The sequence below is a fragment of the Equus quagga genome, chromosome 3 (assembly GCF_021613505.1).
Source record: "Equus quagga isolate Etosha38 chromosome 3, UCLA_HA_Equagga_1.0, whole genome shotgun sequence".
In the NCBI taxonomy this organism is placed as follows: domain Eukaryota; kingdom Metazoa; phylum Chordata; class Mammalia; order Perissodactyla; family Equidae; genus Equus; species Equus quagga.
Genome location: NC_060269.1, coordinates 123,813,905 through 123,839,641, shown reverse-complemented (window position 1 = coordinate 123,839,641; position 25,737 = coordinate 123,813,905). Strand labels below are relative to the sequence as shown.

Below are 25,737 nucleotides of genomic sequence, written 5' to 3'. Positions count from 1 at the left end.
AGTATTCTGGAAGTTTTTCCTTTTCTTTTTTGTTTATTTGTGATTTTATAATTTTCTTCAATGAATAGGGTTTGTTTTTGAGGCAGGAAAAAAACCAATTTTTTAAGTTAAAAAATTAAATATTTAAGTAGGAAATATATTACTGAGAACCATTTCCTTAAAAAGCAACCTGTAAGAATAATTTCTGTCTCATCTTCACAGTCATCTGGCCTCTAATTCTGCCCCCAACGCCAAGCCTCCTCCTGTCCCATTGTTACTTACATTCCTGAAGACATTCTGTGTCTGTGCAGTAGGACTGGGACTGCCTCAACTACAACGAATAAGAAAAAAGGAAAGTTAGCCACTGGACTTAACCAAAAATGGATACTAGTTATCAGAAAAATGTTTTGTTTTTTAGTGAATGCTACCACATATAAATTGTACCTTCAAAATCAGACACAAACACAGAATACGTTGAGAGGCTGTTCAGTTTTGGGGGATTTTGTTCTACTCAAAATAATTTTCAAATATACTGTGATCTAGTGCAATTCACCTATTTAAACTAAGGACAGATACTCCTGCTGCCACACGTTTTAGACTTTCCAAAGGAAAAGTGCTAAACTGTAGAGGAAAGCTACTAGAAAGAGAGTAAACTTTGTTAATGAGATTTTTTTCTCAATGAAAGTTAGAAACAGAGAAACAAGAGATTATATTGTAGAAAATGCACCTTTGAAAGGAAGAAACATAATTTTTTTTCCTCTTTGCTTACATCTTCATCAACAGTGGGTGAATAAATAAGAAACTAATAAAAATGGCTACCACAGGGGTTGAGGGTAGGATGGAGGAGTAGAGCACACTCTGACAGAGATGGGAGCTAAAGATTTCAATGTTCATCTTTTTACATAATTTTAGAGCCATGTGATGATCAATTTTACAAAGAAAATTAAACAGAAAAAACCTACCTATCAATAAACATACATCATCCTTTTATGAATGTTCACCCAATGCTGAGGGCTTTGAGGATGTTTAGAAATGATAATCTTATAAATCTTAAAATAGAGATGACTACACAGTAAAGCGAATAAGGAGCATGCGACTTTTCAATTCAGCCTCATTACTTTATAATGACACCCCTTCTCTCCATTAAAGCAGTAACTCGTCACCTGCAATTGTTTGGGGAAGCAATTACAGAGCAGTCATGCTTACTTAGCTGGTTAAACATAGGCTCTGCAGAAAGACAGACTTCAATTTAAAGTCTGTCTCTGCAACTTCCTGTATTTTCAAGACCTTAGGCAAGTTCTTTAACACATCCAAGCTTTAGTTTGCTCATCTGGTAAAGTGGGGATAATATTACCTATAATTGAGTACTAATGAGGATTAAAATAGAGATGCATGTGACATGTAGAATCAACCCAAGAAATGTTAGCTATTATTACTCCTGTGCCACACAAATTATGACCTCATCTAAACAATTATTGAAATTAACTAAACAAATCACTTTTTAAATTGTTTTCTAAGATGATCAGGCTTGCTTTCGTGTACCACTAAAAGTAGTCCTATTTGAATTAGAATGGGAAAACAGATCCTAATTAATATAAAATTATGCTGCCCTTTCTAAATATGCAAGAAATCAACCCAAAAACTCTTTAAAAATATACATTCTAAAGAAATTGAAAAGAAGACTACTAGACCCTTTGGTCACAAAATGGAACTGACAAGTCTCTTAAAATGAATATACTTAAGTTTTATTTATTATGTCCCAATAATGATGTATACACAGTACAAAAATTCAAAAGTATAAAATGGTACTCTGTGCAAGGTAAATCTCCCATTTTCTCCTGTCCCTCAGCCTTGCCAGCACTCGGTTTTCTCGTGAATCTCTCTAGAGATGTTCTTATACTTTTATAAGCACATATATTTTTCCCCATTACTCTTCCACTTCCAAGTAGCATTGCAGAGAAGGTAAAACAAAAAGCGATTTATTAGGTAAAAAGGTCTTTGGATTGAAGAAGAACCACCTAATCACTTAAGATATCAAATAACGAGCAAAAATAACTTTCCTACTCAATTAATTATCCTGAGTTTAATCTTTAGCAATGATATAGCATATCCCAAAATCTATAGCTGTGATATAAACAACCAATAAATTATCAGTTCATTGTACGCTATGTAATAAAATGCCGGCCTTGCCTTTTGGCTATAGTTCTATTTGTTCTTGTCTCAAGGTCTGACTTGCGGGTTACCTGTAGCTCAGTGATATCTATAAATTACATGATTTCCATGTAAAAAGCCCAAAAATCTTTATACATCTATTTCCTCACAAATCTACTGCCATGTAGGGCCATGTCACCAGCTCCTTCCTCATGCCTCCATCAGTCCCGCCCTCCTTTTCCAGTGTGAGTCTACCAGATGCTCACTGTTCTTTTTTCTCCTCCCTGTGACTATCCAGGGCTGGGTTTCACCACACTCCCTTGTAGTGGGTTTATCGTCTACAGCAGGAGTCGCTAAACTACAACCTGCAGGCTGGAGGCCTATTTTTATAAATAGTTTTCCTGAAACATAGCCACATCCATTCATTTACATATTGTTGCTTTCACTACAACAGCTGAGTTGAGATGGTGCCATAGAGACCCCAAGCCTTAAACATTTACTATTTGGCCCATAAATCACTGAATACTGCTGATAATGACATCAAGTTAAAAATACCTAAGAAATACACATGGGATAAGAGATAAAACATAAATATTTGTGTAGCTATATAAAAATGTTTGTTTATAAATGTGAGATGCTCATTAATTGTCTAGTTATAATACAACAATCATTTATTCACTCACTCATTCAAAATATTTACTGAATGCCTACTTTTGCCAAGGGTAATTCCAGGCACTGGGGCTATGGTGTGAAAAAGACAAAGTTTGTATGTACTCTTACAGACCACACAGTCTTGTGAGGGAAATCAGACAATTAACAAGTATATTATAAAAATGTCAGAGAGCCACGCAGAGACCAAAAATAGGATGGCATGATTGGCAGCAGCCACTTTAAATTAGGCGAGAGAGGCAGTAACACTTAAGGGGATATCTACATGACAGCAAAGATCAAGGGGATGAGTATTGTGGGCATTCCAGGTGGAATAAACAACTAGGAAAGGCCCCTAGGTGAAAACGGGCCCATGAGTTGGTGATGAGGAACCACAAAGCCACTGCAGCTGGAGCGTATGAGCCACGCTACTTAGCTGTTGTATTTAGTCCATCGCAGAACCAACGCTCTCTACATATGCTCAGATCATCAGTTTGCTGTTAAGGTCGTTTGTCTGCCTGCCTCTAATGCTAAGACATACCAATACATAACAGATACCTATATGTTTTATCAATGTGAAATAGGAATACTTTCTCAAGATATTTGAAATATATTTAAATACAAATATATCTTAATATGTTAAAATTTACAAATTATATCACATTTTAAGTGATTTATAACAAATAACTTATAATTTATATCACATATTACATAACAAAAATAACATTACAGAATACTTAGAAATTAATGTGGACTAACTCACTGCCCTAACGCAATTATCATGAACATGTATTCTTTTCTAGTCTGTAGCACATTCACATAATACATGTACATAAGTACAATTATTATAATAACAAATATTTACTGGGAACTTGCATGTGATAGTACTATACTAGGAACTTTAACTTGTCTTATTTAACCGTCACAACCACTGGCGGGAGGCAGGTGCCTACTTTACTGATGAAGAAACTTGAGCTTGGGGGAGGTTAGATAATTTATATCCAGTACTAACTCCAATATCTAAATTCTTAATCACAATTCCACTCTACTTTACAAAAATCTTGTATTATTAATTTTAGTGAACATATCATTAGCGTGAAACAACCACAATTTTGAATGGTTACAAAATACTCCAGTGAGTTGAGGTACTACATAATTGAACTGAAGCAAATTCAGAGTAAAATGAAAATGAAAATGACCATGGGTGTAGTTACTCAACAGTCTCTAAGACCAACACAGCCGATGTTTTCCTTCAGCACTAAAAGAGAGCTCTCTCCCTTTAGCTGTCACTAGGAGGAGGAGTAGGCTTCCCTTTGGGACTATGATAAAAAACGGTAATGTATAATCTGTCCTGCTATACAAGTTTCTAGAAAATCAATCGACTCACATACAGTTGGTAAACAGAGAAACTGTCAGTTCAATGTGGAAGCTGTGTTGGTTCATAAGTGATTTTTCCTAGGTAAGAGAAGCCAGAAGAGTGGAAGCTAAACTATGACTTTCAAGCAGGAAACGAAAAAGCCCTTAGCTCATGCTGTGCTGGCAGGAGCCCTTTCAGCTTTAAGAAAATTAAAGTAAGTGCCCCCCCACCCCCCCACCCCACACACACACAGAAACACAACCAAGACTAAGAAGAATTATTCATTGGGATCTTGCTCTTTTGGCTGGTCTTCTATGGGTTCCCGCCTACAATCTTCATGTTCACAAGCAGGCAACACTGCAGGCTCTGAATAACGGGGCACCAAAGTATCATGACCACATTCCTAGTCCCAGACTTGGTGTTTTTTCCAAACCAGTGTGTTGGAATGCATAGTTAGTATGTCAGATTTAAACACTTATGATGGGTAAATGATAGTCTTTGAAGAATTCAAAAACCATTTATTTAGTAAAACAAGAGAATCTCACTGTTTGGATGGAATTCTTTAAACAGAGAGGCCTAATTTACAATTACTCTCAGTTTTTTCTTGACTTATTTGGAGAATACAGTGGTACTACTGATGCTGATTTTGGCTACTCCAAAAGGAAACCATTTGTGAAAACAAACATAATTAGAAGAAAACCAAAGATAACATGTGAAGGAAACAGGCATGGCAGTATCCATAGAATGGAGCCAGACTTCAACTATTTTCTGTGTTATGGTGGGGCGGGGTGAACCATGTGTGGACTATCTACAGCCAATAGTTGCTGTCCAGGAAAACTTTCATGTTAACACTGATCCCAGGATCCCAGGAAAGAAAGCAGATTTAGATCTCCCCACCTAAACAGGATGGTCACGGAAAGTTCTTGAGGTGAGTTAGCTTCAAAATCGCAGAGACAACATAGTATGAATAGAATAAATGTGTTTCTTCATTGGGGGAAAAGGTAGAAAACAGAGATTAAAAGAACAAAAGAGACTTGGCACAGAGATTTCATGTTAGGGAAAATTGTAGAAGCTAAAATAGTCTATTAGGATATCCAGGAAGCCTAACAGAAAACCTTGGCTGTCAAAGGCTTATGGGAAAAATGTAGATCAAAGAGAAGATTCTAATGACAAAAAGCAGATAAAGGGAATTTCTATGAGGAATCTTACCTTGGAGATAGTCATTGAAAAATATTACAAGAACAGAAAGTCTCTCTTTGGATGTACCTCCTATGAATTGAATGCTCGCATCCCTCCCAAATTTGTATGCTGAAGCCCTAATCCTCAATACGATGGCATTTGGAGGTAGGGCCTTTGGGAGGTAATTAGGTTTAGATGAGGTCATGAGGGGGGAGCCCCATGTCGGGATTAGTGCCCTTATCAGAAGAGAAAGAGATCAGCGCCCTCATTCTCTCTGTGTCATGTGAGGATACAGCAGGAAGGCAGCTGCCTGCAAACCACGAAGAAAGCTATCATCAGACACCAATTCTGCTGGCACCTTGATCTTGGACTTTCTAGCCTCCAGAATTGTGAGAAATAAATGTTTGTTGTTTAAGCCACTCAGTCTGTGGTATTTTGCCATAGCAGCCAGAGGCAGCTAAGACAGTACCTAAAGAAGAGCTAATTCGCTATTTTTCTATGTCTGCTCAAAAACTTCACATATATTGGAGATGCCCTTCTTTCCCATGCACAGGAGCTGCCTGGGGACTGATAAGCAGTGTGGTACAGAACAGCAGTTAAAAAGAGAAGCTTTAGGGGCTAGCACCATGGCGTAGTGGTTAAGTCTGGCGTGCTCTGCTTCAGCAGCCCAGGTTTGCAGGTTCAGATCCCAGGGATGGACCTACTCCACTTTCAAGCTATGCTGTGGCAGCAACCCTCATACAAAATAGAGGAAGACTGGCACAGATGTTAGCTCAGGGCCAATCTTCCTCACCAAAAGAGAGAGGGGGGGGAAAAAAACAACAAAGAAGTCAGAGGTATCTGGGTTCAAATTCTGTCCCTGTTACTTTCTAAGGCAGAGTTTCAAACTACAAAAGAGAGAAATATAATCCATTATAAACCTTAAGATCATTGTGAGGATTAAGTGATATAATTAAATACATATAACATTAAACATATAATGTATATAAAAAACTCAGTTTGTGGCCCATAGGATAATGTTTTCAGATCATAGCAATATGCAGGAAAGGGGGGAAAAGTTCTTTTAATATTAAATGGGGCTACCTGTTTGTGCAAATAAGTCTGCTCAAATTTATCACTATTTTTTTAAAAAATGAAATGCCAAAACTAACAACAAAAAAGTACTTTCAAATCAATGACTAAACAGTTGGTCAACGTCCTCACTGACCAGACCTCTCACAGCTCACAGTCAATGGTGGCTTGAAAATCTCTGAGCAGTAAGATTCCTGCAGTTTTCCTCAAAACACAAATACAGAAAAGCATTCATCCGTTTGGCAAATACTTAATGACTGCCTTCTACGTGCATTTTGTCAAAGTAAAGTTTTCAGATTTTAAGAGACTGTATTTTGGCCAACTTCCTCAGAGGAATTACATGTATCAGCTTTATTTGCAACAACTAAATTCCTGGCCCACTTGACAGCAAGATACTGAAAAAATGGAAATAGGAGATAGTTGTGCCCAGTTTAAAGTATTCTAACTGGTTGTCAGCATCAGGTCATGGGTTTCAATACGGGGTTTGGGAAATACAGTCACAGAAATAACCTATATCATGGATCCACAGATGTAATGGAGAGCCTAACAGGCAAAATAAAAACGTAAGGCCCCATGAAAAAAACTAAAACATTTCCTACATTCTTATGTTGCTCAGTAACGTTCTAGAGGTTGTTAGGGATAGAGCAGTGAACAAAATGGACAAACTCCGACCATCCAATGATAACCATTTCATTAACACTTTGGTTAATGTGTTCCACATATGCATTTTTGTAATAATATATATATATACATATAATTTTACAAAACAGGACACTCTCCATGTTGTTTTGCTATCTTTTTGCCACACTCAACAAGTAGTCGCAAAGCTTTTAATGCCAAAACCCAGCTCTACACAACTTTTAATGCTGCACAACATTCCATTTAATTCTATCATTTCCAAATTTGTATATGGAAAACAATGCTGTGGTGAATGTTCCTACAAATACATTCTTACACATTTAATCTCTTTAGGATAAGGAGAAGAGTTGCGAGAATAAAGGTATGCACACCTTAGGTTGCCAAATTACACACTGCCAAATTACAGAAGGGGAATTTTAAAGAAATGACAAAATACAAAGTACATTCAATTCTGGTATTCCTGCATAATCACACCACATCCAGTGTTTCAACAGGGAGACCAGCTAGCACCTAATATTTCTGATCACATTTAGTTCTTAATGACTAAGTAGCATCTCTACCTATTTTCCTAGAATAGTAACAAAAATAACTTTGAAAGACCACAATAATCCATGCACATTTAAGCCTCAAAACTTCAGGGGCTGGCCCCAGGGCCGAGTGGTTAAGTTCACACACTCCACTTTGGTGGCCCAGGGTTTTGCCAGTTCGGGTCCTGGGCGCGGACATGGCACTACTCATTAGGCTATGCTGAGGTGGCGTCCCACATGCCACAACTAGAAGGACCTACAACTAAAAAATGTACAACTACGTACTGGGGGGATGTGGGGAGAAAAAGCAGAAAAAAAAAGATTGGCAACAGTTGTTAGGTGCAAATCTTAAAAAAAAACACCTTCATATAATTAGGTTAAAAGCAAGTCCGAACATTCTGAAATTATTTTTTTAAATGCCTAACGCTAACAGGTTGGGCTACTTTGCCCAAATGATATATATATACTTTCCCTAATCCTACAAAATACCTTCTGAATTTGAGTTTAATTTGTTGAACTAAAAATCATCACGCAATTTATGGCCACTGACGAGACATACAATTTATATGCTATACCCTTATGATACAGTCTATTTGATTATATATAAAGGCATATAAATGCATAGATACGTGACTAGAAAGTCCACAAACTCAATGCAACCTCTGGCCAAGTGAGCAATAGTGGTCATGAGGTGAGATGGGGGAGGGGTGACAACAGGAAGAGGATTTTGACATTCTGCTCTATTTTTCTACATTATTTCAAAGGTTCATAACTTATATATTTACATAATACTTGTGTTATTAAAAGAAAAGACAAAATTCCAATAATAAGACACTGTTAAAAATGAGGCTGACTTTGATTTGCTATTTTGGACTGAATGTTTGGGTCCCCTCAAAATTCATATGTCGAAATCCTAATCCCCAATGTGACGGCAGTCAGAGGTGGGGCCTTTCAGAGGTGATTAGGTCATAAGTGGGATAACTGCTCTCATAAAAGACAGCCCAGTTTGCTTTCTGGCCCTCCTCTACTATGCGAGGATCCAAGGAGGAAATGGCCACCTGGAGCCGGGAAGAGGGCCCTCACCAGAACCTAACCGTGCTGCCACCCTGAGCTTGAACTTTCAGCCTCCAGAACTGTGGGAAAAAAATTTCTGTTTTTCTGTAAGCCACTCAATCTATAGCATTATAAGCCACTCAAGCTATAGTATTGTTTTAGAAACCTGAACTAAGACATTTGCTAATATAAAAAGATATATGAAGTGAAAAAAAAACAAGTAGCAGAAACGTACATATACTATGATCCCTTCTATGTAAAACAAATTTCTAGAAAGATATATATGGCAGACTGTATTTTCTAAAAACGGCCACAGCAGTATCTTCAGTAACATGTGCTCTTCCAGAATCTTGCCAACTCTATCAAGAGGTGGAGTCTCTTAACTCAAAAATAAAGTCAATTAAAATTAAAATTAATTAATCAAAATTAACTCAAAATGGATAGAAGACTTGAATGTAAGACCTAAAACCATAAAATTCTGAGAAGAAAACATGGGCAGTAAGCTCCTTGGTGCTGAGTTTTTGGATCTGACTCCAAAAGCAAGGCAACAAAAAACAAGCGAGACTACATCAAACTAAAAAGCTCTGCACAGCAAAGGAAACCATCAAAAAAATGAAAAGGCAACCTACAGAATGGGAGAAAATATTTGAAAATCATATATCTGATAAGGGGTTAATATCAAAATATATAAAGTACTCAATACAACTCAATAGCAAGAAAAAAACAATCCAATTAAAAAATGGGCAGAGGAGCTGAATAGACATTTTTCCAAAGAAGACACAGATGGACAACAGGTACATGAAAAGATGTCCAACATCACTAATCATTAGGGAAATGCAAGTCAAAACCACATGAGATATCACCTCACACCTGTTAGAATGGCTATCATCAAAAAGACAAGAAATAAGTTTCAGTGAGGATATGGAGAAAAGGGAACCCTTGTGCACTCTTGGTGAAAATGTAAATTGTGCAGCCACTACGGACAACAGTATAGAGGTTCCTCAAAAAACTAAAAATAAAACTACCATATGATCCAGCAATTCCACTTCCGGGTATTTATCTGAAGAAAACAAAAACACTAATTTGGAAAGATATATGCATCCTCATGTTCATTGCAGCATTATTTTCAACAGCCAAGATATAGAAATAACCTAAGCATCCATCAACGAATAAATGGATAAAGAAGATCTGGTATACACATACAATGGAATACTATTCGGCCATAAAAAAGAATGAAATCTTGTCATTTGCAACAACATGGATGGACCCTGAAGGCATTATGATAAGTGAAATAAGTCAGAGAAAGACAAATACTGTGTAATCTCACTTATGTGTGGAATTTAAAACAACAAAAACAACAACAAACCAAGCTCCTAGGAACAGAGAACAGATTGGTGGTTGCCAGAGGTGGGGGCTAGGAGGGAGGCGAAATGGGTGAAGGGGGTCAAAACATACAAACTTCCAGTTATAAAATAATTTAGTCATGGGGATGTAATATATAGCAGGTGACTACAGTTAATAACATTGTATTGCATATATGAGAGTTGCTAAGAGAGTAGATCTTAAAAGTCCTTATCACAAAAAAAATTTCTAACTATGTATGGTGGCAGATGTTAACTAGATTTATTGTGGTGTTCATTTCACAATATATACAAGTATCAAATAATTATGTTGTACACTTGAAACTACTATGTTATTTGTCAATTATACCTCAATTTTTTTTGTTTTTTAAAGATTGACACCTGAGCTAACAACTGTTGACAATCTTTTTTTTTGTTTTTTTTTTCCTTCTTGTTCTCCTCAAAGGCCCCCCAGTACATAGCTGTATATTCTACTTGTGAGTGCCTCTGGTTGTGCTATGTGGGACGCTGCGTCAGCATGGTCTGATGAGGGGTGCCATGTCCGCACCCAGGATCCGAACAGGCAAAACCCTGGGCCGCCAAAGCAGAGCGCCCAAACTTAACCACTTGGCCACAGGGCCAGCCCCTATACCTCAATTTTTTAAAAAAAGGAGAGATGGAGTTTACTTCCCCCCTTCTTGAACCTGAGCAGGCTTGTGACTGCTATAACCAAAAGTATAGCAGAAGTGTTGTATGCTGCCTGATTCTCTCCCTCCCCATCCTCTCTTGGGATGGACGCTTACCCTTGGAATCAAGCCACCATACTGTCAGGAAGCCAAGAAGCCACACGAAAAGGCCAAATGTAGGTGTTGTGGCTGACAGTACTGGGTAGGGTTTCAGCCACCCACCAGCATCAACTGCCCCTGAGGAATGAGCCTCCAGATGCTCCCTGCACCCAGCCTCTGAGGCTTCCAGCTAAGAACCGAGACTGAGCAGCAGACAAGCCGTCTCCTCTGTGTTCTGTATGAACTCCAGACACACAGTTTATCAGCTTAATAAAAGGTTGGTTTATGCCACCAAGTTTTGGGGTAATTTCTTATGCAGCCATAATAACTGGAACAAGATAAAAAGCTGTTAATAGTTTATATTCAGTAAAGTGGCAATGAGAGGTTGGGGAACAGAGAGAGATTTTTACTCTTCCCTTTCTGCACTTAGCACTGCTTGAATTTTGCGCCATGAGGACAGGCAATAGTTACTTTATCTTTTAAATAAAACACAACCTCACTTCCTAATTAGTAAAATCAATTAGACCACTAACTACAGAAGGATGATCACCTTCAAGTGCCTGTATGTTACTGATAAAAAGTATTAAAATTTGAAAGAAGAAAGTCCACTAAACTTTCTTTGATTGACTAAAATAAAACCCAAGAGTTAATCATATGATTAAAAAGTCTTTGCAGCATAAGGAAAATGCTAAATATTATTAGTAAATTGGGGGAAAAATATATATACACCATAGTATCTAAATATATATTTGTTAGAAAGATCTGGGAAGATGCACACCAAATTCATCTAGGCAAGTCGGGAATAAGCCAGACAGAAGTGAGGAGTTTAGTCTTACCTTTAATGTATTGCTTATCTTTTCAAAAGACCATATTCATATATTATTTATATTAATAATTAAATATTTTAGAAAAATTTTAAAATAAATAAAGAGGAAAAGATACTAGTAATAGATATATTTTCTGGGTACAGCGGTCTCTCAAGAAACTTTTCAGGCACACGTATTTTTCTTGCCATCAGTCTTAACGTGACTTAGCTCAGTAGATGATAGTCATAATGTACAGGGCCTTCAGGCCTATAAAAAGGAATCTGACCAAGGATTTCCCAGAACACATGCTTACAGTATTTTAATATAGAAACAAACATAAGTAAATTAAAGATGTAGAAGTTCCAGTAACATTGTTTAGATTAGAGCTGAAATACAAAGTTCAACAAACAAACAAAAAGGGGATTATCTGCATTCCAAATCTTAGGTTACAACAGAGAAGAGGAAAAACACAGAGCATAATCCAAGTTCACATTTCTAAATCTAGCTGTTCTCTCTTTCTGGAACTCCTATCATTAATAGGAGAAACTATATACCAAGAGACAGCCAGTCAAGGAGAACAGGAGGAGAAGAAAGTGGCAAGGGGGCAGAAGAGGGTGAAACCAGAAGAATTCTGCAAATGGCTCCAATGGGAATGGAAAGACCCTCTAGGCTGTTTTATGGCTATAAGGAAATATGAGTGATTAAAAAAAAATTAGATATAGTGGTTATAAGGAAATACCTTTTTTTTTTTTTTAAAGAATATTACCCTTGGAGGGGGGCCCACACACAAAAAAATAATACTAGACAACTTAAAAGAACAATTTATAATTAGCTTACGGTTTTATGTTGGCATCTTTCTACATATGTAGTAGTATTCTACCACATCACTAAAACTCCATATTTATCACTGAGCATATTTCCATATTAAATCAAGTAATAAAACACAGTATTATATGTAACATGAAAAAGAGATCTGACTTTAATTGAGAGAGACTCACTGTATATTTTTATCTACCTCTTTGAGTCTATTAGCCAGTGTTTAACAAGTACAACATGAAAACTCTAATTATAGTATTAGACTAAGACAGAAAAATGTATGTAATGTGAGATAACTGTATTTTTTGAACACTGAACATTTTGGGACTCCATTTTTGTGAACATTCCTGAGACAAATGGAAACACACATGCACCAGGCAAAATACAACTGCCTTAAGAACTGGCTAACCCTTGCGTAACTCAACAATGTAATTAAATCATAGGAAGGAGACAGGCCAAGAGAGTAAGCAAAGCTTTGTCATGAGCACCCCAAAATGGGCATTCTTTGTACTGCAGTCTTATCAACTTTGAACTTAAACACTGTTTATAATGAATCACTTAAAACACGCCTATAGTAATACAGAAATAGTCATTTGCTTTAAAGTCCATATTGCAGATAGACAATAAAATGAATGAAAATCAGATTTATATTCTTTGTACTAGTATAGCTTAGCAGTTAAGCAGTCAAAACTTACATAATCAGTGATGAGGCAGTAGTAAAGAGGAGTCTGAATTGCTGATTTTGTCCATTAAGCCTTAAGAGACATACAAGCTTTTTCTATTTTTATATATTTTTTTACATTCTGATGAATGTAAAAGGAAAATCTCCATCTGAGGCTTTCTATGAGCTTAAAATAGTGCCTAGACTCCCTTCAAACTCTCCCCAGTGTAACACTGTTATGAGTCTGAGGTAGATCCCTTGGAACCTCTTCCACGCATTTACAAACATATCATACTGACCCACACACACTCTAACCTGCAAAAACTTCTCTGTGGCTTTCATTAGCATTTCTCACATACTTCTAAAATATGTTTCTTCTTGTATTGCTAAATAGTTTTTGCATTCTCTGTTGTTCAGGACATAAAGGTCCATATCTTTTTGAAGGATTCTATCTTTTGTCAATATTATTCCCGTGTTCCATTTAATTGTTTTGGCTTTGAATTATATTTTGTCTGAGATCTAGAGTATCACATTATTTTGGGACAGCTTTTCATAGTCCTTTATCACTTATCTATGATACTTTGTTTTCAGTGTCTGTCTCTGTTGTAAACAGCATTTAAAAACCCCAGTCTCTCTCTTCTAACAGGGGACTATAACCCACTCACACAGAACATTTTACTTTATGCTTTCTATTAACTCTCTTTCTCTTCTTTCTTCTTGCCTGCCTTCATAAGTTCATTCTGGTTCCTTTTTTTTTCTTAGCTCTGATTTTCCTCCCATTCAAAGGTTCTCAAATGCGTCAGTACTAGGGCACCCTGGCTATCTGAGAGGCAGATCTTTGGTGATTGTTATTAGCTTGCATCCCACATGACTTTCAAATGCCCCGTCACACATTCATATAAGTGAAAAACCTGAGCCTATAATCGAAGTTCATTTCAAAGAAAAACACAAAGTATTCTTCGGATGGTTTGACTTGACACTGAATTATCAAGGAATTTAACTGGACATTAGCACTTAAATCAAGGGAAAATTATACTTAGTTTTGTTTATAACTTTACCAAGAATTGTTCACCATTTCAGAAAATCATGTTGCTGGTGCTATTTAAGACCAGTATAACATACTTGCGTGAGTCTGCATTTACAGCCATAACACTCATAACTATTACATCTTGTCTTCTAATGTAGCTGTGCCCGACCATATCATGGTCCACTTATTTTCTTCCATTGCTTTGTTTTTCTGTTCATATTTATTAGTGAAAGACTAGGTTGGTGAGCAGCTAAGATATACAAACAGCTTCCCTTATCAAGGAAGCATGCAGGCAGGCTAGAGAATCTCTTAATGCTCAAGTAGGGAAGGCTTCATTCTAAGGCTTTATGGTACATTTCATTCCTGGACCAGGCATTCTTTCTTTTCCTTCCTACTTTACATCCACTCTAAAGGTCTGCGGTTACCTCAGCTTCTCTCTTGGTCCTTAACACTCAACTAGAAGCCCTCCCCATGAATATCTTTCATTTTTCTTAGAAAGCAGTAATCCTGGTTTTAGTCTGGTAGCAAAGGCCTCAGCCAGTACCTTATATTCCACAGATGGAAAAGATGCACAATATATCCAGCTATCCAATGGACTCACACTTCCTCTTTGTACTCGCTAACTTAGGTTTTTACTTTTTGTTATGTTGTTTTAATTTTTATGAGTTATTCATGTACACAGTTTAGAGTTAAACAGTTCTACAAGTTTGTTCAAAAAAAAGAAGTTCCTCATCCCTTCCTACCTATTTTCCCCTCCACAGAGGCAACTACTTTCAACATTTAGCTGATAATTTTAGTATTTATCTCCATGTATTTATATATAAACATGTATTATTGCTACTTCTTGACTTTTCAGTTTTAAGCATTATCCATTGATTCACCAGTATAGAATATGAAGACCTGGTTCTCTTTCTTATCCTGACCCCACCGCACATACACACTCTTCCCATCTCCTAGTAACAGTTATATCATAAATTCATTTAGTTCAATAGTCAGGTTTTTTTTGTTTTTTTTTTTAAGATTTTATTTTTCCTTTTTCTCCCCAAAGCCCCCCGGTACATAGTTGTATATTCTTCGTTGTGGGTCCTTCTAGTTGTGGCATGTGGGATGCTGCCTCAGCGTGGTTTGATGAGCAGTGCCATGTCCGCACCCAGGATTCGAACCAACGAAACACTGGGCCGCCTGCAGCGGAGCGCGCGAACTTAACCACTCGGCCACAGGGCCAGCCCCTCATTAGTCAGTTTTAACATTACTATGACTATGTACATGCTCTTCACAGTTGAGCCATGTAGTAAACTATAATTACTTTTTCTTTTCAGTACTATTTTCTGTGTTTCCTTAAAGTTAGTAAAAGTCTTTTTTCTCCCATTTACTTGGTTTTCTGTAACTTTTGACAACTTTTCTCAGTTAGCTAGATCACAAGCTGTCTAGACTCACCAAGTATTCTACTGATTCATCTTCTGACAAAGTCTCTTCTAGAGCTGTGTGATGCCCTCCCAACTAAACCTGTTGTCCTACGGTCCTAGTGCACAGCTATCACCCTGGGAGGTCCCTTTATCAGTATCCTGGAAGTTACTTTTGCCTCTCTCCTGCTTTCTACACTACAAATTTTCTTTCTTGATTTACGCCTTCATTTTGGTGAATAAGAGTTCATCCTCTAGTAACTATCTAAGAAAGAGCACACGAGATAAAATTTTTGAAGACCCTCTCCTACCTGATAATTCGGTTGGATACAGAATGCTAGATTGGTAATAATTTCCCTTCAGAATTTAAAGTCATTGTGCTGATGTCTTCCAGTTTTGCTGTTGAAAAGTCTAAAAGTCTTTAGACTCTTGATCTTTCATATGCGACCTGTATTTTCCAACAACAGCAAGGCAGCTAGAATTGTTAGAACAAAGCGAAAGGGGAAGCGTGGGATGGAGAGGCACAGGTCATGTAAGGCCATGTAAATTTAGTTTTTTTCACTCAGTGTCATGGGGAGTTACTGTAGGATTTTGAGGCAAGGAGGAATGTTATCTGACTTATCAGAAATGGATCACTTCAGCTACTGTAGTTAGACTAAACTTGAAGAGAGTAGGGCACAGCAAGAGGGCAGAAGCAAGGAGACTCATAAGGAGGCTAATTTCAATAATCCGGGCAAGAGATGATGGTAGATTAGATCAGGATGTTGCACTGGAGGTGTGAAAAATGGCTGGATCCTGGATATATTTTTAAGGCTGAGCCAAAGGATTTGTTTCTGTATTAGCTATGGGGTTGAAAGAACAGAGGAAAAGAGGACCCAAAAGTTATTGCCTGAGCAACCAGAATGATGGAGTGAATAGAGAAGACAGAGAAGTATAAGCTTGGGGGCAAGAAAAGAAGTTTGGTTACACACCATCAAGTGTAAGATGTCTATCCAAGTGGAGATGTTGCATTGACAGCTGGATAGATACAAGTCTGGAATTCAGGAGCAGGAGCATGTTAGCAGGACTAGCTTGGCGGCATGACTTTGCCTCTCATTTTGGCACTTAACCTCCCTTTGGTCCTATTCATTTTCTATGCCAGGTTCTCTAATGTGAGCCACATAATATCCTTTTAATATGTCCTTTCCTGATGAAATCAGCCAGAACTTCTATTACTTATAATGAAGAACCTTAACTGATATCATGACTGAATCAGAAAAACAAGTAGTTTTAAGTTGTGAATGAACAGAACTTTATTAAAATGGAAAGGAACTAATGGTAAAATCTTAACTTCTCCTAAGTTGAATATATCCCTTTGCAAAGCCCATCTATTTCCAGAGAACAGGCAAAACTAAACTGCAGCCCAGCATACAACTGCATTAACCATAAATAATCATTAAAACCTTCAAGTTGCACCAGGTTTTTACTTGCTATTAGCATTTCAAATCCTCAGGAATTGATAATACTCCAACCCACAAGAAAACCCAATTTTATTACATGAGGTCAAAAATAACAAACATTCCAAATTAGTACTTGAAATTACTAAGATGCTACTCTATTACAAGGATAAATTAAATGTCCATTTTTAGAAAAATGAGAATAAATCTCTGCTCTGTCATCATACTATAACACAATATTATTACATCTAAGAGTTTCCTGAGCACACAGACATCTAAATTCTGGTAGTTATAACTAATACAGAAAAATTATACCCTCAGATAAATTGCTTTTAAGATATCGGCTGGGGAGTTAGACTTTCACAGAGTAATAAGACAATAGGTACTAAGAAAAAAGGTCCTCTGAAGTATAAGAGTAGAAGATAATAAATGCATAAGAGGTAGAAAAGCCTAGTATATTATAAAAGACTACTGGTGACATTTAAATGAAAAAATTTACAGTTTTTGTTAAATAATCTTTTTCTGATTATAAAATATATTATCACAGAAAATACAGGAAACTATAAAAGAGAAGTTTCACCCCATATTCTACAACCCAGAGACAACTACTGTTAACATTTTGGTATATTCTCTTCTAGTCTTTTTACCTACGCACACATATCTATGATATGTGTGTGTGTACATAAAGCAAGACCATATATTAAATGTTATTTTTATACCCTGCTTTTTTCACTTTATATAATACATACATTCCCCTTGTGTTATTAAATACTCTTCAAAGACAGAATTATTTTAAACATCTGTAATAAAGATTCCATCACATGAATGTGCCATGATATAACCACTGCCCTACTGGTAAGCAATTAGGTTGTTTATAGCCTTTCACTACTATAATGTTACAGTAAACAGTATTATACATAAATATTTGAATTTCTGAATTTAGAGATTCTATTTCCAAAGATACTTCTTCAGAAAAAATGTTTAAAAAGTACTTAAATATCAAGAAAGTAGATAAGGCCCCAAAATGCCAGTTGATTCTGAATTTAAATAAAAGAAGAAATAGGCATGAAATGAAAATTATAAAGCACAATTCCATTCAAACAAATGTCCATCAAACCTAATCAGCAAGTTTCCTTAATGAGTCTCTCCTCCCTTCTGGAATCTTCAATACTGCTATCAGCATGTTATACACGAGCAGATCACCCATCACTAATATTTATATTGTGTGAAACTATCCAGGATAGACTCAAAATTGTGGATTTTTAAAGGATGTGTAAAATCTAAAATCTACTTTAACATAATTACAAAGTACTTCAAACCAGGATTGCTATAAACAATGTCCCATCAAGCATGAATTAATGTACCCATTTTTTTTTTTAAAAGCTAAACATTAGCTTTTACAGACAATCTACTAAAGAGAATAGAAATGTACAGGGGATCATAAAAAGTAGGACTTAGTTCTAGCCATCTCTCAAAAGGAGCAGAACTAATAGAAAAAAGCACGATGCTACTATGTTAAAAACAAAAAATACCATTCTAAGAAATAAAAAGAACTAGTATGTAGACCTTATTAAAAATTCGTCTCCTAAGAAAACTTACCACAGTTAAATTATAAGTCTATTTTTTGTTCCTAATATCACAGTAATTTGAAAAAATTTTTGCCTTATGTTTGATTGAATTTAGACATAAAAACTATCAGCTCTTTAACTTCATAAACAAACAGGAGAAAATATTTTTTAAATACTCTCTCCTCAGACTCATCTATTTTTACATCAAGTTATCAGAGATGACATTATATTTCTATATCCACAAGAGTCTGATTTAATTTATAAGTTCTTAGTTTATTGCTTTCCCTCTATGGCATTCTTAAGGATCATTAAGTCCTAGTATATACTGATTCTAAAAGGAGTATCATTCAACAAGAAACACACTTCAGATCACTAAATGCAGATACTGAGTCTGTAGAAAATCTGCTTATTAACTATCAACAACTCAAATATTTGAGCAAATGTTTGTACCTGCCTTTATTAACTGGCCTATGATAATATACCCCTGTATAAGAGTATTCTAAAACAACAAAATGTTGTTATAGTGTATAACATAATAATAATATACTTTATTGTCAACAATGGTCAAATTTCTCCTTTTGTACATAGAAAGTATAAAGTATAATACAGAGACAGCCATGTATTTAAGCTTTTGGACTAGGAAAGTCTTATAAACTCTAGAATTCAAATCTTACTACCATCAACTCAATGAGACTATACAAAGCCTGTTGTTCAGAAACCTGCCTGCTTCTGTCCAGTAATTGATTTGGATTTGGAAATGCTTTATATAGAGATTTCTATTGTTACATCATTTGTTAGAGTAGGATTAGAACCATATCATAACAGAAACTGTGACTTCATAGCAGTTTTTTTGGTAAACAAGCTCCATACAGTGAAGACTATATGCATTAATTTAGAACAGAAAAGGCTGTACACAAATGTGTGTTACCCACCCAAGATGGTGAATTTCACTAACACACATTTACCACAATTAAAGACAGCAATCTCTTTTTATCTCCAATAAAAGGATTGTTGGCAAGCATTTTAACCATTATGACTAACCACTGGAATTTCCATTATAAAATAATTTTCAGTGACCATCATGTGAAAATCTTCCACCAACCAACATTCTCACAAAAACAGGAGAGAAGGGGTACAGTTCAGTCCTGAATAGGACGTCCTGTTCATCTCACCAGATTGATCAGCCTTCTCATCGCATGTTCATGAGAGCAAACACATTCACAGGGATCGAATCCACCTTCTGCCATGATTACCCAGCTTGATTTAACTTGACTGTTTAAATCTAGGAGGAAGGAAAAAATATTATAAGACAACTATTCAGTTATTCTTTCTCCTGAGCTATGAAAAATTCATCTATTGTATAGATTTATAATAGTTCTCTTAAACTAAGTATAGTTTATATTTATTAATGACCTATACTATGAATTTATGACTAATCATATGATTATGAATTTATCATATAAATTATGAATCTATACAAATGATTGGCTACCCCTTCTTCCATCAAACTGATTTCCTACAAATGCGAATGTCTTCAGAAGCTCCATACTGGCCCCACCTGTGAAGCTGATGATGCTAGAGCCCTACTCTGCTTATTGACTTAATTCTTGAACTTTGTTAGCTCTAGTACTGCTATGGACTGAATGTTTGTGTCCCCCTTAAAATTCATATGTTAAAGCCTTAATCCCCAGTGTGATGGTATTTGGAGACAGGGCCTTTGGGAGGTAATTAGGTCATGAGAGTGGAGCTCTTGTGAATGGGATTAGTATCCTTAAAGAAGAGGCCTGAGAGAGATGATCTCTCTCTCCCCACCATCTGAAGATACATCAAGGCCACCGTGTGAAGATACCTCAAGGAGGCGTCTGTCTACAAACCAAGAAGAGGGCCCTCACCAGACACTGAATCTGGCAGCACCTTGATCATGGACCCCCAGACTCCAGAACTGTGAAAAATAAATGTTTGTTGTTTAAGCCACCCAGTCTATGTTATTTTACTACAGCAGTCCAAGCTGACTAAGACAATTTTGTAGCCTTTATTTTACCAAGAAAGCCTTCCGAAAGAAAAAAAATGAGTTATCTAAAATGATACCAAGGTTTATGAGGGCAGAGGAGGAATTAACATGACAATAGCCAGAAAATAGCTAGGAAGATTTTGAAAAATGAGAGTAACAAGTGAGAGACCAAGATAAAGTACTATTGATATTTAAGATGGAACAGACAGATCAATGGAACAAATCATAAATTAAATTAAAGGAACTTAGTTCATTCATTCACAAAATATTTAGCACCTATGCTAGGCATTAGAAATATAAAAGTGAGCAGAAACTGATATGTTCTTATGCTAACAGTGTTCACAGTCTAATGGTGGAGACAGATATTAATCTAAATATTTTTAAAATTATAAATACAAACTTGTAAATGCTATAAAAGACAAATGGACCAAAAGACTGAAAAGACAACCCACAGAATAAGAGAAAACATTTGCAAATTATATGTCTGATAAGGGTTTAATATCCAGAATATATAAAGAACCCCTCTAACTCAATAACAAAAACCCAATTTAAAAATGGACAAAGAACTTGAATAGACATTTTTCCAAAGACCTACAAATGGCCATATGCATATGAAAAATGCTCAATGTCATTAATCATTAGGGAAATACAAGTCAAAACCACAATATTACGTCACACCTATTAGAATGACTATAATCAAAAAAAGGGAAATAAGTGATGTGGAGAAATTAGAACCCTCCTATATTGCTGGTGGGAATGTAAAATGGTGTGGCCTCTCTGGAAAACAGTTTGATGGTTCCTCAAAAAGTTAACCATAGAATTATCAATGACCCAGCAATTCCACCCCTAGGTATATACCCTAAAGATTTGAAAACAGGGACTCAAACAGATATTAGTATCCCAAACATTCATAACAGCATTGTTTACAATAACCAAAAGGTGGAAACCCATGTGTCCGTCAACTGATGAATGGATAAACAAAATGTGGTATATACATACGATAGAATACTATCTAGCCATAAAAAGGAATGAAGTTCTGATACATAGATGAACCTTGAAAACATAAGCTAAGTGAAATCTCAGACACAAAAGGACAAATATTGTATGATTCCACTTATATGAAATATCTAGAATAAGCAAATTCATAAAGACAGAAAGTAGAATGGTGGTTGCTGGGGAGAGGAAAATGAGGAGTTATCGCTTAATGAGCAGAGAGTTTCTGACTGGGGTTATAAAAAAGTTTTGGAAATAGATAATGGTAATAGTTGCTCAACATTGTGAATGTAATTAATGCCACTGAATTATACACTTAAAAATGGTTAAAATAGCAAAATTTATGTTATATATATATATATCTTACCACCACAATGAAAAAAAATCACTCTGGTGGTCCAGGACTGGTGGGCTTGGGGAGAAATGAGGAGTGACTCCTAAAGAAAATGTTCTAAAATTGATTATGGTGATAGTCACACAACTGCACGAATATACTAAAAACCATTACATTAATCATATATCCAACAAAGGGTTAATCTCTAAAATACATAAAGAACTCATACAACTCAACAACAAAAAATCCAACAACCCAATCAAAAAATGGGCAGAGGATATGATATACATTCATATGATATATGATTTTTCCAAAGATATATAGCTGGCCAACAGGCACAAGAAAAGATGTTCAGTATCACTAATTATTAAGGAAATACAAATCAAAACTACGAGATATCACTTTACACCCATCAGAACAAAAACCAACAAATGTCGGAGAGGATATGGAGAGAAGGGAACCCTCATACACTGCCAGTGGGAACGCAAACTGGTGCAGCCACTATGGAAAACAGTATGGAGATTTCTCAAAAAATTAAAAATAGTGTTGTATACACACACACACACACACACACACACACACACATAATGGAATACTACTCAGCCATAAAAAAGATAAAATCATCCCATTCACAACAACATAGATGGACCTGGAGGGTATTATGTTAAGCAAAGTCAGTCAAACAGAGAAAGACAAATACCGTATGATTTCACTCATATGTGGAAGATAAACTAACACATGGACAAAGAGAATAGATTAGTGGTTACCAGAGGGGAAGCGGACCAGGGGGTGGGCATAAAGGGTAAAGGGGCATATTTACATGGTGACTGACAAATAATAATGTACAACTAAAATTTCACAATGTTCTAAACTATTATGACCTCAGTAAAATTAAAAAAAAAATAAATTGATATACCATATGATCCAGCTATCCCACTATCGGGTATTTATCCAAAGAACATGAAATCAACAATTCAAAGAGGTTTATGCATCCCTATGTCCATCGCAGCATTATTCACAACATCTAAGACACAGAGCAACCCAACAGCCCATCAGCTGGGCAGATGAATGGATAAAGAAGATGTGGTATATACATACAATGGAATACTACTCAGCCATAAAAAAAGAAAAAATTGTACCATTTGCAACAACATGGAAGGACTTTGAGGGTATCATGTTAAGTGAAATAAGCCAGACAGAGAAAGACAAACACCCTATTATTTCACTCATATGTGGAAGATAAACACATACATGGATAAGGAGAAGAGATTAGTGGTTACCAGAGGGGAAAGGGATGTGGGGAAGGGTGAAAGGGGTAAAGGGGCACATATATGGGGTAATGGATAAAAACTAGACTATTAGGGGTGAGCACGATGCAGTCTATACAGAAACTGATACATAATAATGTAGACTTGAAATTACACAATGTTATAAACCAATACGACCTCAATAAAATTAAAAAAAATTGTACACCTCAAATGGTGCATTACATAATGTGTTAATTATATCTCAATAAAGCTGTTATTTAAAATATATATATATAAATAGTGCCTAGAGAACACATACAGGTTCTAAATATATCTAGGGCGTCCGGGAAGATTTTACTCAAGAAGTTATTTCTGAGTTGAAAGTAGAAGGATGCACTAGAAAGGATGCACAATAGGGCAAGGTGGAAGTAGAAGGTGTGGGAATGGGGGCTAGAGGGCATTTTAGACATGAAGGGAAAAGCAGTGTAAAGACTCTGTAGTGATTAAGAGTATGCCACGATGGAAACACTGAAAGCAAGCCAGGAACTGCTGGAATCCAGACAGCAAGAAGAGGAATCTGAAATGAGACCAAAGAGGTTGAGGAGCCAGGCCACACAGGGTCTTCCAGACCATGTTCAAGATTAAGTCTTCATCCAAAGAGCAATGTGAAGCCCATAAAGGGTTTTATGCTGGTGTGTTTAAAAAGATCACCTTGGCTGCACTATGGAAAACGATAGGAGGGAAACTGGAGTCGATAGAGGGAGGCTAGTCAAAGCTCCTTCAATAGGTCAGTGACAATGGCATCTGTATAGAAATACATAGGTTGACATATCAAATCCTGGGAAGAAGACAAATTATTCCATAAATGATGTTGGGGGCAGCTGGCTCCCTACCCTCATTCCTTACACCAAAACAAATTCTAGATGCATGTGTGATTTAACTTTTTAAAATGAGGCCACACATAGAAATAGTCAATTAGAGCAATGGGTTAGAATACATTCACCAATTGAGCCATGATTTTGCTGGAATTTAGAATACGATAAAGGTACCATGGACTATTTAATAATTGGTAGGATAAATGTCTATTATTGTTTTAAAAAATTGAAGTATGATGCACACATAAAGGACTAGAAGAATATACATCAAACTTAATAAGTGGCTAGCTCTAAGGAAGAGAATTTTGGGGACTTTCATTTTGCCAGTTTTTAAATATTACCTATAATGAACACATACTCATTTATTAAGACTTTCAAAATGTAGAAAAAATTTAAAGTCACAAATGTATAACTATAAGAAGACAACTGGCATACATGTAGAACAACATAAATCCAAGAAACTATAAAGGAAAAGATCAATAATTGTGACAGCCAAAAATAATAAAAATTTCTATAAACCAAAAATCTACCGTAGAATAAAAAGATAGCAAACTTGAAAAAACACGTGCAACACATATCAGGGTTAATTTCTTTAATTTACAGAGAACTCTGAAAAATCAATATGAAAATGGCAACCTAACAGAAAAATGATTAAAGATCATGTTCACAGGAAAATACAGAGCCAATAAGCAAATACAAAATAGAAGAAATGCAAATCAAAATATCACTTTCACATATCAGAAGGTTGGTAAAAATTAATTTATCTAGTTAACTTGGATATTCATATCCAAACAAGCATGCAAAATTTTTGTATAAGGATAGTCACTGCAATGTTGTTTATGAGAGCAAAAAAATGGTAATGCAAAGTGTTTATCCTGTGGTTCTGACTAAATAAATGATAGTATGAGTACATGAAATCCTATTTGGCTGTTAAAAAGAATGAGGCAGATTTCTATGTGATTACTTGGGGAAATATCCAAGATATACCAAGGTGAAATCAAGTTGCGGAACAGTCAGGGCAAACCACTTCCCATCTAATAACTTCCGAGATCTGTTTGCCTGAGCTAAGAGGAGGTGGGGAGTGGAAGGGCAGGTGGAGCTGCCGGCAGCGTAGGCTGGAGAGCCTAACTCTCCAGGGGTAGGAAATACCAGATACAAACTCTGACTGCTTCAGTTTTGGCTGGGGCCACTTTGTCTACACCTTTTTTTAAAAAAACAATGATTAGCCTTCATGTTACAGAACCAACTGTATATATCCAACACAGAAAACCCTGAAAGTAAATATAATCTACCCTTATATGTAGATCAAGTTCACCACTGAACGCCTGTTTCTCAACTGTCTTTTCAAATTGTCCATAAGGAAGAAAGGGCTCAGACTGTGCTGGTATGGACACAAGCAAGTGTCCACTTAGAAACAGTGGTCCTTGTTTCCTCCCTATCTCTGCCTCTCGAGGCCAGTAAAATGTTGGTTGAAATTAAAAGATGTTTTACTAAGATTTTTTAAAATGAAATTCAAATATTAAAATGCCCAATACTTAGCCAGTTCTGGAGCCTCTGAACATGGAAATGCTAAGAAAGTACTAGCAAACTGACTTTTATAAAGAAAAGGAGACTTGTGTTTATCACCCATAAAATTGTAAAACAGCTATTTTTAAGTCTTTTTTTAATCTATCTGATTCACAAAATTAGATTCCACCACTACCAGCACCCCCGCCCTCAAAAAAACACAGCTTCTTGAGGGCAGGAACCTTAGTCATCATCACGCTGTCTCCAAACACCTCCCTCACTGCTTAAGGCACAGCAATGAATAAATATTTACTGAAGTTTGACA

At 36.2% G+C, this 25,737-nt stretch overlaps 1 protein-coding gene across 1 annotated transcript in view; it reads right to left on the bottom strand.

The window, feature by feature from the left end:
• The window catches only part of LOC124237352 (small integral membrane protein 14), a 59,248-nt gene that overhangs the window by 13,687 nt on the left and 19,824 nt on the right, over positions 1-25,737 (bottom strand). The window contains exons 2-3 of the mRNA XM_046656901.1: positions 19,619-19,728; positions 262-310 (exon numbers count right to left, since the gene is read on the bottom strand). Coding sequence (XP_046512857.1) covers positions 262-310; positions 19,619-19,693 — 124 coding nt within the window. The 5' untranslated portion in view covers positions 19,694-19,728. The remainder of the gene's footprint in view (positions 1-261; positions 311-19,618; positions 19,729-25,737) is intronic.